A 14,032-nucleotide genomic window follows, 5' to 3' on the forward strand; every position below is an offset into this window, starting at 1 on the left:
TCCCTTTCTTTCCGTGTTAGCGAGGACTTCATGCAGGAAGCTGAAAAGGAATGGCGAGAGAGAACAGCCTTGTCTTGTGTCTGATGTTGGTGGGAAAGCTTCCAGTTTCGCATCATCAAGTGTGATGTTAGCTGTAGACTTCTGGTGGCTCTTTGTCACGTCGGAAAAGTTCCCCTTGAAGCCGAGTTCGCTGAGAGAGGGTTTTTGTTTTTGTTTTTATCAGGAGTGGGTTTTAGATTTTGATGCATTTTTTTCTTTTTTGGTCGGTCAGATGTGATGAGTTATATTGATTTTCAAACTTTGAACTAGGCTTGCCTACCTGGGATAAATGTCCCATGTCATAGTGTCCACTTGTTTTTGTATTTCAGAATTATCTTGCTAATATTTGGTTGAAGATTTTGCATCTGGTCCATGGGAGATACCGGCCTGTCGTTTTCCTAGAAGGTCTTGAGTATTGGGGTTATGCCTAGAGGACGGAAGCTGTCCCCAGAAAGGCTGGAGAGGATCTCAATGACTTTTTCCTTAAATGCGCAGTGCGTGTCACTGGGGAACCGTCTTGGCTTTCTGCTTTCTGTTCGGAAAGTTGTTAGTTATTGATGGCATTTCCTTAATAGATACAGGTCTGTTCAGACGGTTTACTTCTTATGTGGGTTTTGACAGATTGTTTCTTGCGATGAAGTCTGTTTTCATGTAGGTGCATTTCATGTAGGTTGTCACATTTGTGGGCGTGGAGTTGTTCTCATTATTGCTTTATTTTCATTTTAATTTCCATGAGATCTGTAGTGGTGTCCCTGCTTTCACTTCTGATATTAGTACTTGATAGCCTCTCCTTTTTTTTTTTCTTAGTTTGGTTGGAGGTTTATTGATTCTTTTACCATTTTTTTTTCAAAGAGCCAGCATTTGGTTTTATTGATTTCCTGTTTTAAATTTTATTAGTTTCTTTTGTCTTTTTTTGTTTGTTTTGTTTTTTAGGGCCTTACACGCGGCCTATGGAGGTTCCTGGGCTAGGGGTCAAATCGGAGCTACAGCTGCCGGCCTACGCCACAGCCACAGCAACTCGGGATCCCAGCCGCATCTGTGACCTACCCCACAGCTCGTGGCGACGTTGGATCCCCAACCCACTGAGCGAGGCCAGGGATCGAACCTGCATCCTCATGAATCCTAGTCGGATTTGTTCTGCTGAGCTACGACAGGAACTCCTAAATTTTATTAATTTTTGCTTTGATTCTTGTTTCTTTTCTTTGGCTTGCTTTGGGTTTAATTTCCTCTTCTTTCTCTAGTTTCCTAAGGTGGAACTTGGATTATTGATTTTATATTTTGTTTCTAATGCGTGCATTCAATCCTATAAATTTCCTTTTAAGCACTGCTTTCACTCCATTCCACAAATTCTGGTAAGTTGTATTTTCATTTCCATTTCATAAGTTTCCCTTATAATTTATTTTTTAATTTTATTGTAGTTGATTTACAATGTTGTGTGAATTTCTACTGTATTGTAAAGTGATTTATACATACTTAGATTCTTTATCATATTCTTATGCATTATAGTTTTATCATTGGTTTTTTTTTTTTTTTTTTTTTTGTCTTTTTCTAGGGCCACACTTGCAGCATATGGAGGTTCCCAGGCTAGGGGTCTAATCGGAGCTGTAGCTGTCGGCCTACACCACAGCCACAGCAATGGCAGATCCAAGCCACGTCTGTGACCTACACCACAGCTCACGGCAGTGCCAGGTCCTTAACCCACAGAGCGAGGCCAGGGATCGAACCCGCAACCTCATGGTTCCTAGTCGGATTTGTTAACCACTGAGCCATGACAGGAACTCTGGATTTTTTTTAAATTAAGGTATAGTTTATTTACAGTGTTGTGCCAATTTCTGCTGTGTAGCAAAGTGATTCAGTCGTGTGTGTGTGTGTGTGTGCGCGCACGCGCACGCACGCGTGTGTGTCCCTTCTTTTTTTGGGGGGGCTGTATCTGCGGCCTGTGGAAGTTCCCCAGCGAGGGATCAAATCCAAGCCACGGCTGTGACCTGTGCCACAGCTGAAGATCTTTACCCCACTGCGCCAGGCCCCAGGTTGAACCTACATCTCCCAGCGCCCTGACCCTGCTGCATCACAGTGGGCACTCTGGTGTCGGCCCATCTTTGAGAGGGGGCATTGTATTCTCTATTACAGTGGAGTCACCTATTTTTCCTTTCAATTCTATTAGTTTTTGTCTAATATAGTTTGGCTGTCTGTTGTTAGGCTTCTAGATATTAAGAATTGTCATGTCTTTTTAGAAAATTGGCCCCTTTTTTATCATGTCATGCTTTTTTTATCCCAGATAACTTTGCTTGCTCTCAGGTCTGTCTGAAATTAATGTAGCTGCTCTTAGTTTCTTGGGAGTATTATTAGCAGGATATGTCTTTCTCCATCCATTTGCTTTTGGCTGTGCCCGTGGCATGCCCAAGTTCCTGGGCCAGGGATTGAACCCACACTGCAGGTGCAGCCTGTGTCACCGCTGTTGCAACACTGGATCCCTAGCGCACCCCACCACAGGCGAGCTTGTGCCTTTTGTGGGTTTAACTGAGCACTTGACGTGATCCCACTCTCTCTCGTCTCAGCATGTCAGTTTTGCCTTTTTTTAACTTTTCGGTGGCTGCCCAGAGCTGGTGGCGCACAATAAACATTTATAACTTAGCCAAGTCCAGGGCCACCTGCCTCCTGCTGTCCCTCCTTCCTTCATCTTGCCTTCTTTTCCTGGCTGCGCTTGCCGCGTGCGCAAGTTCCCAGGCCATGGGGTGAGTGGGTGCCGCAGCTGAGGCCTACACCACAGCCACAGCAACGTGGGATGGATCTGAGCTGCATCCACGACCTGTGCTGCAGTTTGTGACAATGGCAGGTCCTTAACCCACTGAGAGAGGCCAAGGGTCAAACCTGCATCCTCATGGATACTAGTCGGGTTCTTAACCTGCTGAGCCACAGTGGGAACTCCCCAAGTCCAGTTTCAAATCACACTCTGCCACTTCACAGCGGTGTGGGTACCTTGACAGAAACACGGTAATTAATCCTGACTTCTTCCCGTCCCTTGTAGCGCGGTGTCATTCATTTCACTTACATGTATACACACCAGACACATGTATTCCCTACGCCGTGGGTAGACATGTTATATCTACACGTGCATATAGAAGCATACGTAATCCAACACACTGCTGCCTTTTTAACCCCCTTTTTAGGGTCACAGCTGCAGCATATGGAAGTCCCCAGGCTAGGTGTCAAATCAGAGCTGCAGCTGCCCGCCTGTGTCACAGCCACAGCCACGCCAGATCCGAGCCGCCTCTGGGACCTATGCCCCGACTCACAGCAGTGCTGGATCCTTAACCCACTGAGCAGGGCCAGCAATTGCACCCAAATCCTCATGGATACTAGCCGGGTTTGTTACCACTGAGCCACACCGGGACGCCCCGTTGTTGCTGTTGGTATTGAAACCGTTAGCTGTTGAGTCAGTGAAGAGTAAGAAAGAGGTGTGTCCTCCCCGTACTCCTCCGTCGGTGCTCTTGCTTTATGCAGACCGAGTTTCTGGCCCATCCTGTGTCCTCATCTCTTACGAACTTCTTTGAGCACTTCTTGCAGAGCAGTTGTACTGGCAACAGGGTCTCTCAATTTTTATTTGTCTCATAAATACGTATTTGTCCTTCGCTTTTGAAGGATACTCTTGTAGAGTGCAGAATGCTGCGTGGGTGGGCTTTTCCGCTCAGCACTTGAAATGTTTCCCCTCTTCCTGCTTGCATGGATTCTGAGGACAAGCTGGACCTAGTTCTTACCTGTGTTCCTTTGTAACTGAGGTGTTTCTCTCCCTGGTTGGTTTCAGGATATTTTCTTTTTTCTTTTTCTTTCCTTTTTTTTTTTTTTTTGGTCTTTTTAGGGCCGCATCCATGGCATATGGAGATTCCCAGGCTAGGGGTTGAATCCAAGCTGCAGCTGCCGGCCTACACCACAGCCACAGCCACTCAGGATCTGAGCCGTGTTTGTGACCTACACCACAGCTCATGGCAGTGCCGGATCCTGAACCCACTGATCGAGGCCAGGGATTGAACCTGCATCCTCACGGACACTCGTCAGGTTTGTTAGCCCTGAGCCGTGATGGGAACTCCCAAGGTATTTTGTTCACCTTTGACTTTCTGTAATTTGCAAGTGATAGACTGAGGTGTAGTTTTTGGCGTTGATCCTGCTTGGTGTTCTTGAGCTTCCTGGCTCTGTAGTTTGGGTCTGAGTGTAACTTGGGGAGAGTCTCAGTAAGTGCTATTTTAAGTGTTTCTTCTGTTCCTTTTTTCTTCTCCTTCTGATGCATGTTGCGCCTTTGTCCTTGGATATGCTGTTCTGGTTTTTCCCCCTTTTTGGTTTCCAAGGAGTCTGTTGAGGTGTCCTCCAGCTCAGAGATTGTTTCCTCAGCTGTGTCCAGTCTGCTCGCAAGCCCGTCAGAGGGCTTCTGTCACAGCGGTGGTCACCTCTCGCCTTTTCGTTTTGCGTCTGTCTTAGATTTCCACCTCTCGGCTGGCATTGCCATCTGTCCTCGCCTGCCGCCTCCTCTGTCCGTTGGAGCCCTTGGCGTGTTCATCGCAGTCGTTGCAGATTCCTGGTCTGATCGTTCCGGCATTCCTGCCTCGTCCGCTTCTGTCCCCCGTCTGACTTTGGGGGATGCATCTTATCGTGCTACATCATTAGAGGAACGGCTGTAAATAGGCGGCTAGTGCTGGGGTGAGAGGTGGGCGGGGCGGGGCGTGTTCTCTAGGCCCCTGACTGTGGTCAGGTCTCCTGGTGACGCCTGTGCCTCTGGACCGGGAACTTCCCACGCCTTTCACAGTTGGCTCCATCCCGTCAGCTGGGACAGGATGGCTGGCGCCGGGTTTTTCTCCCTCGCAGTCGTTTTGGCTCTGATAGTGCTCTGCAGCTTAGGCTCTTCCCCCAAGGGAGCCGCGTGCTCCTGAGGGCAGGCCCGGGTGTCTCAGAGTGGTTCCTCGTCTGCCCTGCCGCCATCGGAAGCGCAGGGGTTGCCCTCGGATGTTGGCCGTGGCCGTCTCCACTCGAGCTCCTGGAGCTAAAGCTCAGCCGCGCGGGGATCCTAGGGACGGGGCCCTGGAGCTTCGCAGTCTGCGTCGGCTGCCCTGAGCCCCGGCACTTGCTCGGCCACGTTGAGGTGTTCCTGCCCCAGCGGTGGCTTCTGTGTGTCTCTGCCTGTGTCTCCCCACGGGGCACGACTCTGAGTCACTGCCCGTCCCCAATCTGTGGGCAGCAGCGTCTCCTGTGGCCCCCGCGCTCTCTCTTCCAGATCAAGAGCTGTGGATTTTTCAGCCTCCAGCTTTTTACAGGGCTGAGTGGCAACTTCCTAGGTCCTTTTGAGCCCCGCCAGAAACTAGAAGTCCCTTTTCTGGCTTTCCATGTGCTCTCATTTCAGTTTCGTTGTGATGGAGTTCCACGCTGTAGAGCATAACACATGTGTGACCCCCCACTCGAGCCGGAACCTCCCATCGCCCTGGGCAGCTGCTGTCCCCAGAGATTGATTCTGGCTGTTTACGAATCGCCACGCGAGTGGAGTTGTCCAGACCCTGCTCTCGTGTCTCCCTGCTCCTCTTCCCGGGATGTTTCAGGCCGTCCCCGTCGTGGCGTCTGAGTAGATGGCCCCTTTGCGTGGCCGACCACGCCTCGTGCGTCAGTCCGCCCGGAGCCCTCCGGCCGCTGGCAGCCGGGCACGGTCAGGAATGGCGCTCTGAACGCGTGCGGGCTTCCGTGCACCTGTTTCCCGGGGCGACTGTCTGGGTTCACATGGCGAGTTGAGTGCTGAGCCTGGGCTGGCGCTGTGAGAGGCTCGGCTCGTCCCGTCGCTTCCCCCGAGCTGGGAGAGCGAGCTCTGGTGCCTCCTGGCCTGGATGCCTGCTGGTGCGGGAGGGGAGCGTGCCGCAGTTTCCGTGTAATTAAGCAGGTGACGGTTAATGATGTTGAGTGTCTCTTTATGTTTTGTGAGACATTTGTGCGTCTATCTGTGTGTAATTTTACGTCTTCTGTGAGCTTCCTCTTCAGATCTTTTGCCGGTGTATTTATTGGGTTGTTTATCTTACTGATGAGATAGCAAAGTAAGAATTCTTAGGCTAGGGGTTGAGTCAGAGCTGTGGCTGTAGGCCTGCAGCACAGCTCAGGCAACGCCGGGTCCTTAACCCACTGAGCGAGCCAGGGATCGAAGCTGCGTCCTCCCGGGTGCTGGTCGGGGTTGTTACTGCTGAGCCGCCGCGGGAGCGCCCCAGGATCCTTCACATCCTCTGGACGTGAGCCGTGTGCCCATGGCCGTTTCCAAGTACTTCTCCCTGCTTGTCTCTTAGCTTTGTGGTGTTCATTTCACATTTGCAGTTTGTTTTGAGGAGTCCGAGAGTCTTGCCTGGCTGGAGTCTGGCTGGTTATGTTCTTTCTCTACTCTGAGGTCAAGGAGGTTTTCTCCTGCTCTTTTCTGGAGTTTGTGGTTAGCGACGTGCTGAGGACGCTCTTGGCGGCGTGGGGGCGAGGGGGCGGGTTCCCGGCAAGGGCTCAGCGCGTGCGTTGCTGTACCAAGTGGGCTCTTTCTCGTTTTTCTTTGGCTTTTAGGTCGCCCGGGGGTCCTTCCGGCCGGAGTGGACATCGGATGGTGGCCTGGAAGAGACAGCTGATCCTCTTTGGTGGCTTCCATGAGAGCACAAGGTCAGTCGCAGCAGCAGGCTCTTCTTTCCGGAGGCCCCGGGAGTGGGCCTCTGTAGGAAGAACCGCCTGAACACACAAGGAAGGTACGATGCTGCACCTCTCTGAACACCGGGCCGGCTGCTTGGGCCTGCGGCTCGGGCAGCTGCGGAGGGCTTCCAGCTTGGCTTAGTGCTCTCACTGTCTTCATGAGTACTGAACAAGGGGCCCCGCGTTTTAATTTTGCATCTACAGCCTGCACATAAGGTGGCCAGTCTTAGAGTTCCCTTGCGGCACAGCGAGTTAAGGATCCAGTGTTGTCACTGTGGCGGCTCGGGTCACTGCCTTGGTGAGGGTTCCATCCCCGGCCAAGAGTTCCCATGTGCCACGGGCACAGCCACCCCCCCCCCCCAAGTGGCCAGTCCTCTCGCAGATGGGCTCTCAGACCTGAGCCTGCTGCGCGTCCTCTGCGAGGCATGTTCACGGAGGCCTGGGGTGAGGCCAAGAACCTGCCCTTCTGCCAGCTCAGGGCCCCACTTGCAGAGCGCAGGCTGAAGTCGCCTTGAGGTCCTTTGTGGGGAGCGAGGGACAGCCCGCGTCCTGCAGAGGGCGTGGTTGTCTGCACTGCGCCTGAGTGCCCGGCCTGGTGGCACGTTCCCCTGTGGCTTTAAGCCTCCAGCAGTGGCTGCACTTTGTCGAATGTCCTTAGTGCAGCCCAGAGAGGCAGGACCTGTGGTGAAGCGGGTCTCTTCAGCACCTGCCATGTGCAGGACAGCACGGGCCCTGCATCCTGTCCCTCGCAGGTCACAGGTGAACCAGGTTTCACAGCGGTTGTGACTTGCGGCCGTTTCAAGATCAGAACTTTCAAAGCCACTGTCCTCCGTTACTTTGTTTTGAAATTATTGCTTGTGAAGGATTTCAGAAAAAACGAAGATACTTGAGCAGCTATCTATGTAGTCACCTTCCATATTAAACTAATTAGTTTGAACTTTAAAACCAGGGAACAGTTGTTATTTATCTTGAGAATAGGATTATTCTTGCTGAAAATCTGCAATGCAAAGTCTAAAACAGGGGAAGGTGGTGAAGTCTTTTAAAACCTGCACCTCCGCGTTCCTGAGTCCACCTCCTGAGAGCCCCGCTCCCCCAGGAGGGTGTGTTTGCTGGGGGCACGGATCGTCCAGTTTAGCACCCCGCGTCGGACGGCCTTCCCGGGGAGCTCGGTGACCTGCGTGCTGGCTGCGGGGCGCCCGCCTGGGTGGTCTGCGCGCAGCTGGGAGGCAGGGATCCAGTCCCACCGCGCTGGCTTCTCACCCCTTCCAGCGCCCAGGCTTCCTTCCTGGAGAGTCGGTCTCGGCTCTGGGGCCACTGTCTGCAGAGCACCTCCCGGTCTTGTGGTTTCATTCCGACCAGTGGCCACCTGTGAAAGTCCCGCCAGCTCTTCCCTCTGGGCCTCTGCGGCACCGTGGCGGCTCCACACGCAGCCCCCTTCTCAAGGCCCCGCCCGCACTCTGAGTCCCCTGCCACGGGCTTGGGCCACAGCGCCTCCTGGAAGGCCCCAGCCGGGCCTCTGCTCCGTTCTGAGTATTCGGGGCTCGTGGTTCCCTGTTGAACTTGAACACGCAGGTGGGAACCTTACGTGGTTATTTGCAAGACGGCGACGTTGTAAACCTCGGAGGGCGCGTGATGTAATCTTCAGTGTGAAAGGACTTTGAGGCCCAGGCGCATTACTTGGCTTCTGGGGGCCAGGGCTGCTGCTCGTTCGAAAAGCAGACGCACATGCTTGCAGTCCCTCCATGTGCACTTAACTGTGCTTGAACCAGTACCTTTGTACAGAGTGTAGGAGACGTAGCTTTAACTCAATCCCGTTTGCTTCTCCATGTGGCGGCCTTTTTGTTGCGGTGCCCGTGTTACCCCAGAGATTACATTTATTACAACGACGTGTACACCTTCGACCTGGACACCTCGACCTGGACCAAGCTGTCCCCGTCAGGGACGGGGCCCACGCCCCGGTCGGGCTGCCAGATGTCCGTCACTCCCCAGGGCAGCATCGTCATCTACGGCGGCTACTCGAAGCAGGTGAGACGCGGCGGGCGCGCGCGGACGCGGGGGCTCCGTCTGCCGCCTGTGCGGTTCCACTCACAGTGAGAGCGTCCGCCGAGCGCCTGTGTTGGTTGGATTCGAACGGTCCTTTCTGTTGAACGTGCGGTGTTCAGAGATGGTGTCGATGGGCTTCTCTGTGAACAGGCCGAGGTTTTTACAGCCACGTGATGCTGCAATCCTCGGCCCCGAGAGGCCGAGGTGGGAATGACACGGCGGCGAGGTGCCCTCAGTGGGCAGTGCCCCATGTCCACCTCCCAGTGTGCACATGGCACTGTGGCCTGTCGCTGTCTCAGGGCTTAGGACAGCCCTCCCCCCAGCGCTTGCTCCGACGGCGTGGCCTGTAGTCGTGTCTGGCGCGTCGGCGTGGCCTGGTTGTGTGGCAGCCGTCGCGGCGTGGTGGAGAGTGGCCTCCTTGGACGCCCGTCTCTGGGCGCTTTTCTTCTTGGTGATCCTGACCGGGTGGTGGCTGCTCTACCTGGAGCCAGTCCCCACACTCCGGGATAAATTTGAAGGCCCCAGAGGGTGGACCCGAGAGGCGGACGCTCGGGATGGTGGGGAGCCCAGACGGCTGCCAGCCTCTCCTCACCAGGGCTGTTGCTCCCGTGCCGGGCCAGGAGCTAGGTCTGGGCCGTGTGCTCTCCTGATGCTAGAATCAGGCCGAGGCAGTGGGAGCTCAGAGTTGGGAATGCTCGATCAGGCTGGAGCGGCCACGCTGGGCGCGAGTGCACATGTGCAGGCTGCTGCTGCTGGTCTCTGGGCTTACAGACACACTGGGTAGTGGTGCAGACACTTGTTTTTCTTTGTTTCTTTCTTCTTTTTTTAGGGCTGCACCTGTGGCATATGGAGGTTCCCAGGCTAGGGGTCCAATCAGAGCTGCAGCTGCCGGCCTACACCAGTGCCAGATATGAGCCGCGTCTGCGACCTACACCACAGCCACAGCAGTGCAGGATCCTTAACCCACTGAGCGAGGCCAGGGATCAAACCCGCAACCTCATGGTTCCTAGTGGGAGTTGTTTCTGCTGCGCCACGACAGGGACTCCCCTGACACTTATTTTTCCACTGGACCTTGTGACGCTTGGTTCAGTCTCTCAGATGTGGTCTGTCCCGTTAATGCCACGGGAGCAGAGGTTTGCAGGCAGAGGATGGGCTTCTCTGTGAGGGGCTCCCGTGCCCCTGCTCTGCCCATCTTAGAGGAGCTGAGACCTGAAGAGCTCCGCACGTTCTGGGTGGCAGCTTGGCAGCTCCAGTGACTAAGTGCTTTTTCTGCTCTGGAGCCGTTGGATCTGCAGAGGAGACTGACGTGCAGCCAGTGAGACGGGCGGACCGAGAGGATGGGTGGCGCAGGGCTTCCTGCACAAAAGCGTGGTGCCCCGCCGCCTCCTCCCTTGGAGGACAGGAGGCTGGACCTGGGAGTCGCGCTTTGGCGGGAGGAGAAGTGGGAAGGTCGGGGCGCACAGACCCCAGCCAGCAGGGCCCTTCCTTGCCAGCTGTTGTCTGCGGAGGCCGGGGTCCCACAGGCAGAGCTGCCTTCTCAGGGCAGGTTCTGGGTCTCAGGGACGTATCTCAACGTTACGGCAAGAAAGCGCCCCCTTAGCGCCTGGGTCCTGAGGGAGAACCTCTGATGCCCAGAGAGCAGCCGTCTTGCTGTTTGTGACCCATGGTGGAAGCGGGGCTCCTTATTGTGCCAGAGACCAGGGCGCATCTGCAAGGGACCTTCTTGACTGACAGGGACCCTGTAGCCAGAGACGTGCGAGCAGGGGAACCAGGGAGGTGGCGTCAGGTCACAGGCCAAAGTGGACCGCAGATACCCGTGAGTCCATGTGCTTGTGAGCACAGGGTCATTAGATGAAGTGAGCTGGGAAAGGGACAGATGCCCAGCACAGAATCCCGCACCAGTGTGGACCCTCCTCCCAGGGGGGCAGGGTGGGGCACCACCCCTTCCCTCTGAGAGGGGCCTGTGCAGGCTGGCGCTTTTCCAGCGAGGATGGTGGGGCAGGGACCACCCCTAGAAACCTGGTGGACCCTGCTCCCCGGGTGGCCAGGGTCCACGGCAATGGCAATGGGACGTGGCGGGAAGTGTGCTTCACCTGCGGGAGCCACCCTGCACAGCCGTGAGAGCCGCGTCAGAGCCCCAGGAGAGGCCCTGCTCCTCAGCTCGAGGTTGGCAAAGGAGGCAGCGCAGAGCAGCCGCCAGCAGCCGCGAAGCTCGGGGCCCATGATGACTCAGGGCCCTGGGTCCTGGGGTGGCAGCAGGACACTAGGAGGCCTGAGGCAGTGTGAGTGATCCCTACTTCCCTTCATGGTGACCTGCCAGCCTTGTGACCACTCCGTGCTGATGCGAGGCGTTCACAGAAGCATGGCGTTGCCGTCGTGGCTCAGCTGTTAACGAGCCCAGCTGGGGTCCATGAGGACGGGGGTGCGATCTCTGCCCTCGCTCAGAGGGTTAAGGAGCCGGCGCTGCCGTGAGCTGTGGCGTAGGTGGCAGTTGTGGCTCAGATCTGGCGTGGCTGTGGTGGAGGCCGTCAGCTACAGCTCCGATTCCACCCCCGCCTAGGAGGTTCCATGTGCCCCAGATGCGGCCCTAAAGAAAATAACAACACGTAGGCACATAGTGCAGCGTGTGTGGGAGCTCTCCGTGCTGCCCTCGGAGTTTTCTGTAAACCGGAAGCTCTTGTGAAGTCACAGGCTTATTAGAAATCAGGAACGCCGAGTTCCCGACGTGGCGCAGCGGAAACGAGTCCGACTAGGAACCGTGAGATTGCGGGTTCGATCCCTGGCCTCGTGCAGTGGGTTAAGGATCCGGCGTTGCTGTGAGCTGTGGTGTAGGTTGCAGACACTGCTCAGGTCTGGCGTGGCTGTGGCTCTGGTGTAGGCTGGTAGCTACAGCTCCGATTCGACCCCTAGACTAGGAACCTCCATATGCCGTGGGTGCAGCCCTAAAAAGACGAAAAGACCAAAAAAAGAAATCAGGAATGTGAAGGACAGAGACTAAAAGTCGCTGAGACCCGGGAGAGCCGTCTGGGGTGAAAGGTGAGTGCGAGGACCCAGGCTCGTCTGCCCGGGTCGGGACGGCTGGCGTGAGCTCAGGAAAGCCGTGAGATGGCCCTGCTGCCTTCTGCGCGGGGCCTGGAGTAGCCCCTGCCCCCGGGCCTGAGTCCCACTCTGTGGGGGGTGGAGGCGGCGGGAAGCTGAGGCGAGAGCTCTGGGTGTTGCTGGCGCGCGGGCCACGCACCGCGGGGTTCGCCAGCTTGGCCTGTGCTCGTGGCGCCAGCAGCTGCCGCGCCTGTTCACACCAGGCTGGTCTGGAGGCTCGGGAGACGAGGGCGCGGCCTGGCGCTGCTCACGCCCCGTTTGCTTGTGCAGAGGGTCCGGAAGGACGTGGACAGAGGCACCCAGCACGGCGACATGTTCCTGCTGAAGCCTGAGGAGGGGAGAGAAGGTATGTGTGCTCCGCCGAGGACACGACGGCGGGCGGGGGCGGGGGCCAGGCCAACACGACTCCCTTTGTGGTGGGGACCATGGCATCTGTGCCACCTCCCAGTCCTCCTTGCTCAGGAGCGGGTGTCTCATGTCAGGACGGGAACGCACAGGATGCTTGTTACTGGGGGGCGGGGGTTGAGGTCCCGGGGCTCATTCTGTGAAGCTCAGGTTGAGAGAGAGGCCTGGGTGGGCGGCCCGTCGGCCCACAGGAGACCTGTCTCCGTGGCACAAGGGGCCTGCGGGGCAGGAACCTCTCCCCTTTCTGCCATGACCCTGCGCACGCGGAGGCTTTGGAACCGTTCCACGCCATGCGCGTCTCAGGTTCCAGCCACGCTGTGTTGGGGTGACGGCTCAGGACCCGGAGGCCCAGGTTTAGAGCCCTGTTTACACATCCCTGAACTTGGACTTGTTCTAGGCGGTGGGACCGCAGCCTGAGCTCGGCCCCCGGGGAGAAGGGCCCTGTGCACCCTGAGCTGCGAGGTCCTGGCAGGAAGGGGACCCCACCCTGACCACGTGCAGAGCACCTGACGTGTGCTCGTTTCTCTTCCCTCCGTGTTAAAGAGCGGGTTGTCGGGAGTGACCCGTGGCCCTAACGGGGCAGCTGGGGCTGTGTCCTGTGGCCACGCACGCCCAGCAGCTGGCTCGGCTCTGGGGAGAGCTCGCCCTTGTCTCCTGCTCTCCCGTTTTGAAAAAAATGTTCACTTCAGAAACAATCCTAGTTCTTGTTGTGGCTCAGTGCGTTAAGAATCCAGCTAGTATCCGTGAGGGTGCGGGTTCGATCCTTGGCCTCGCTCAGTGGGTTATGAATCCGGTGTTTCTGTGAGCTGCAGCATAGGGACAGTTGCAGCTCGGATCTGGTGTGACCGTGGCTGTGGCTCTGATTGGCCCTCTAGCCTAGGAGCCTCCATATGCCACAGGTGTGGCTCTGAAAAAAGAAAGAAATGATCCCAGGAGTTGCCTGGTGGTACTGTGGGTTAAGGATCTGGTGGTGTCACTGCTGCGGCTCAGAGTCCCTGTCATGGCATGGTTTGATCCCTGATCTGGGAGACACATGCATGCTGTGGATGCTGCCAAACCCCCCTCCACCCACCGCCAAAGAAAACCCCAGTTCCCTTTTCCAGCCGTGTTGGGAAGACCCGGAGCTGACCCGGTCAGATATGGAGGGCTGCGGGGAAATCAGGACGCGCCAGGAGGGGAGGACCGCGGTGTTGTCACCTGCGGGAGGGCCGGGCCAAGGGCGCTGGGTGCAGGCGCCTCCAGAGCTGGTGCACCTGCCTCGCCCCACCCCTCCCTTCCAGGCACAGCCGCTCGGCGCCCCGGGCAAGTGCTGGGAGGTGTGAACACTGCTTCGGTGAAGACTGGCCCTTGAGGATGTGCCCCCTCTGGGCTGTGCTGACCAGGGAGGCAGCAGAGCGCCAGCCGCGGTCCTGTGGGTCCACGTGTCCCCACTTCTCTCCTCCGCAGGCCGGTGGGCGTGGACCCGGATTAACCCTTCTGGAGCCAAGCCCACCCCAAGGTCCGGCTTTTCAGTGGCTGCGGCCCCAAACCATCAGACGCTGCTCTTCGGGGGGGTGTGTGACGAGGAGGAGGAGGAGAGCCTGCAGGGCGACTTCCTGAACGACCTGTACTTCTACGACCCCGCCAGGAACCGCTGGTTCGCGGGACAGCTGAAGGTAGCGTCTGCCTGGCTGCCCCTCCAACCAGTGACGCCCAGAGCCGCTTGGTCTCTGGCTGTGAGGCTCCGTGGAGCTGTCCCCATGAGGGGGGACCCGGTCGT

At 56.6% G+C, this 14,032-nt stretch overlaps 1 protein-coding gene and 1 long non-coding RNA gene across 2 annotated transcripts in view; one reads left to right on the forward strand and one right to left on the reverse strand.

Moving 5' to 3' along the window:
- The window catches only part of LOC146402146 (uncharacterized), a 345,416-nt gene that overhangs the window by 42,323 nt on the left and 289,061 nt on the right, over window positions 1-14,032 (reverse strand). The window lies entirely within an intron of this gene.
- The window catches only part of KLHDC4 (kelch domain containing 4), a gene marked incomplete at its 5' end in the record, with an annotated part of 45,291 nt that overhangs the window by 28,761 nt on the left and 2,498 nt on the right, over window positions 1-14,032 (forward strand). The window contains 4 exon segments of the mRNA NM_001243840.1: window positions 6,607-6,699; window positions 8,592-8,751; window positions 12,139-12,214; window positions 13,720-13,928. Of these exon segments, the coding sequence (NP_001230769.1) occupies window positions 6,607-6,699; window positions 8,592-8,751; window positions 12,139-12,214; window positions 13,720-13,928 (538 nt within the window).

The sequence above is a fragment of the Sus scrofa genome, chromosome 6, assembly GCF_054392235.1.
Source record: "Sus scrofa isolate SSC_HxYL_T2T_F1_AM1 chromosome 6, Sscrofa_HxYL_maternal_Yorkshire_Landrace_v2.0, whole genome shotgun sequence".
Taxonomy (NCBI): domain Eukaryota; kingdom Metazoa; phylum Chordata; class Mammalia; order Artiodactyla; family Suidae; genus Sus; species Sus scrofa.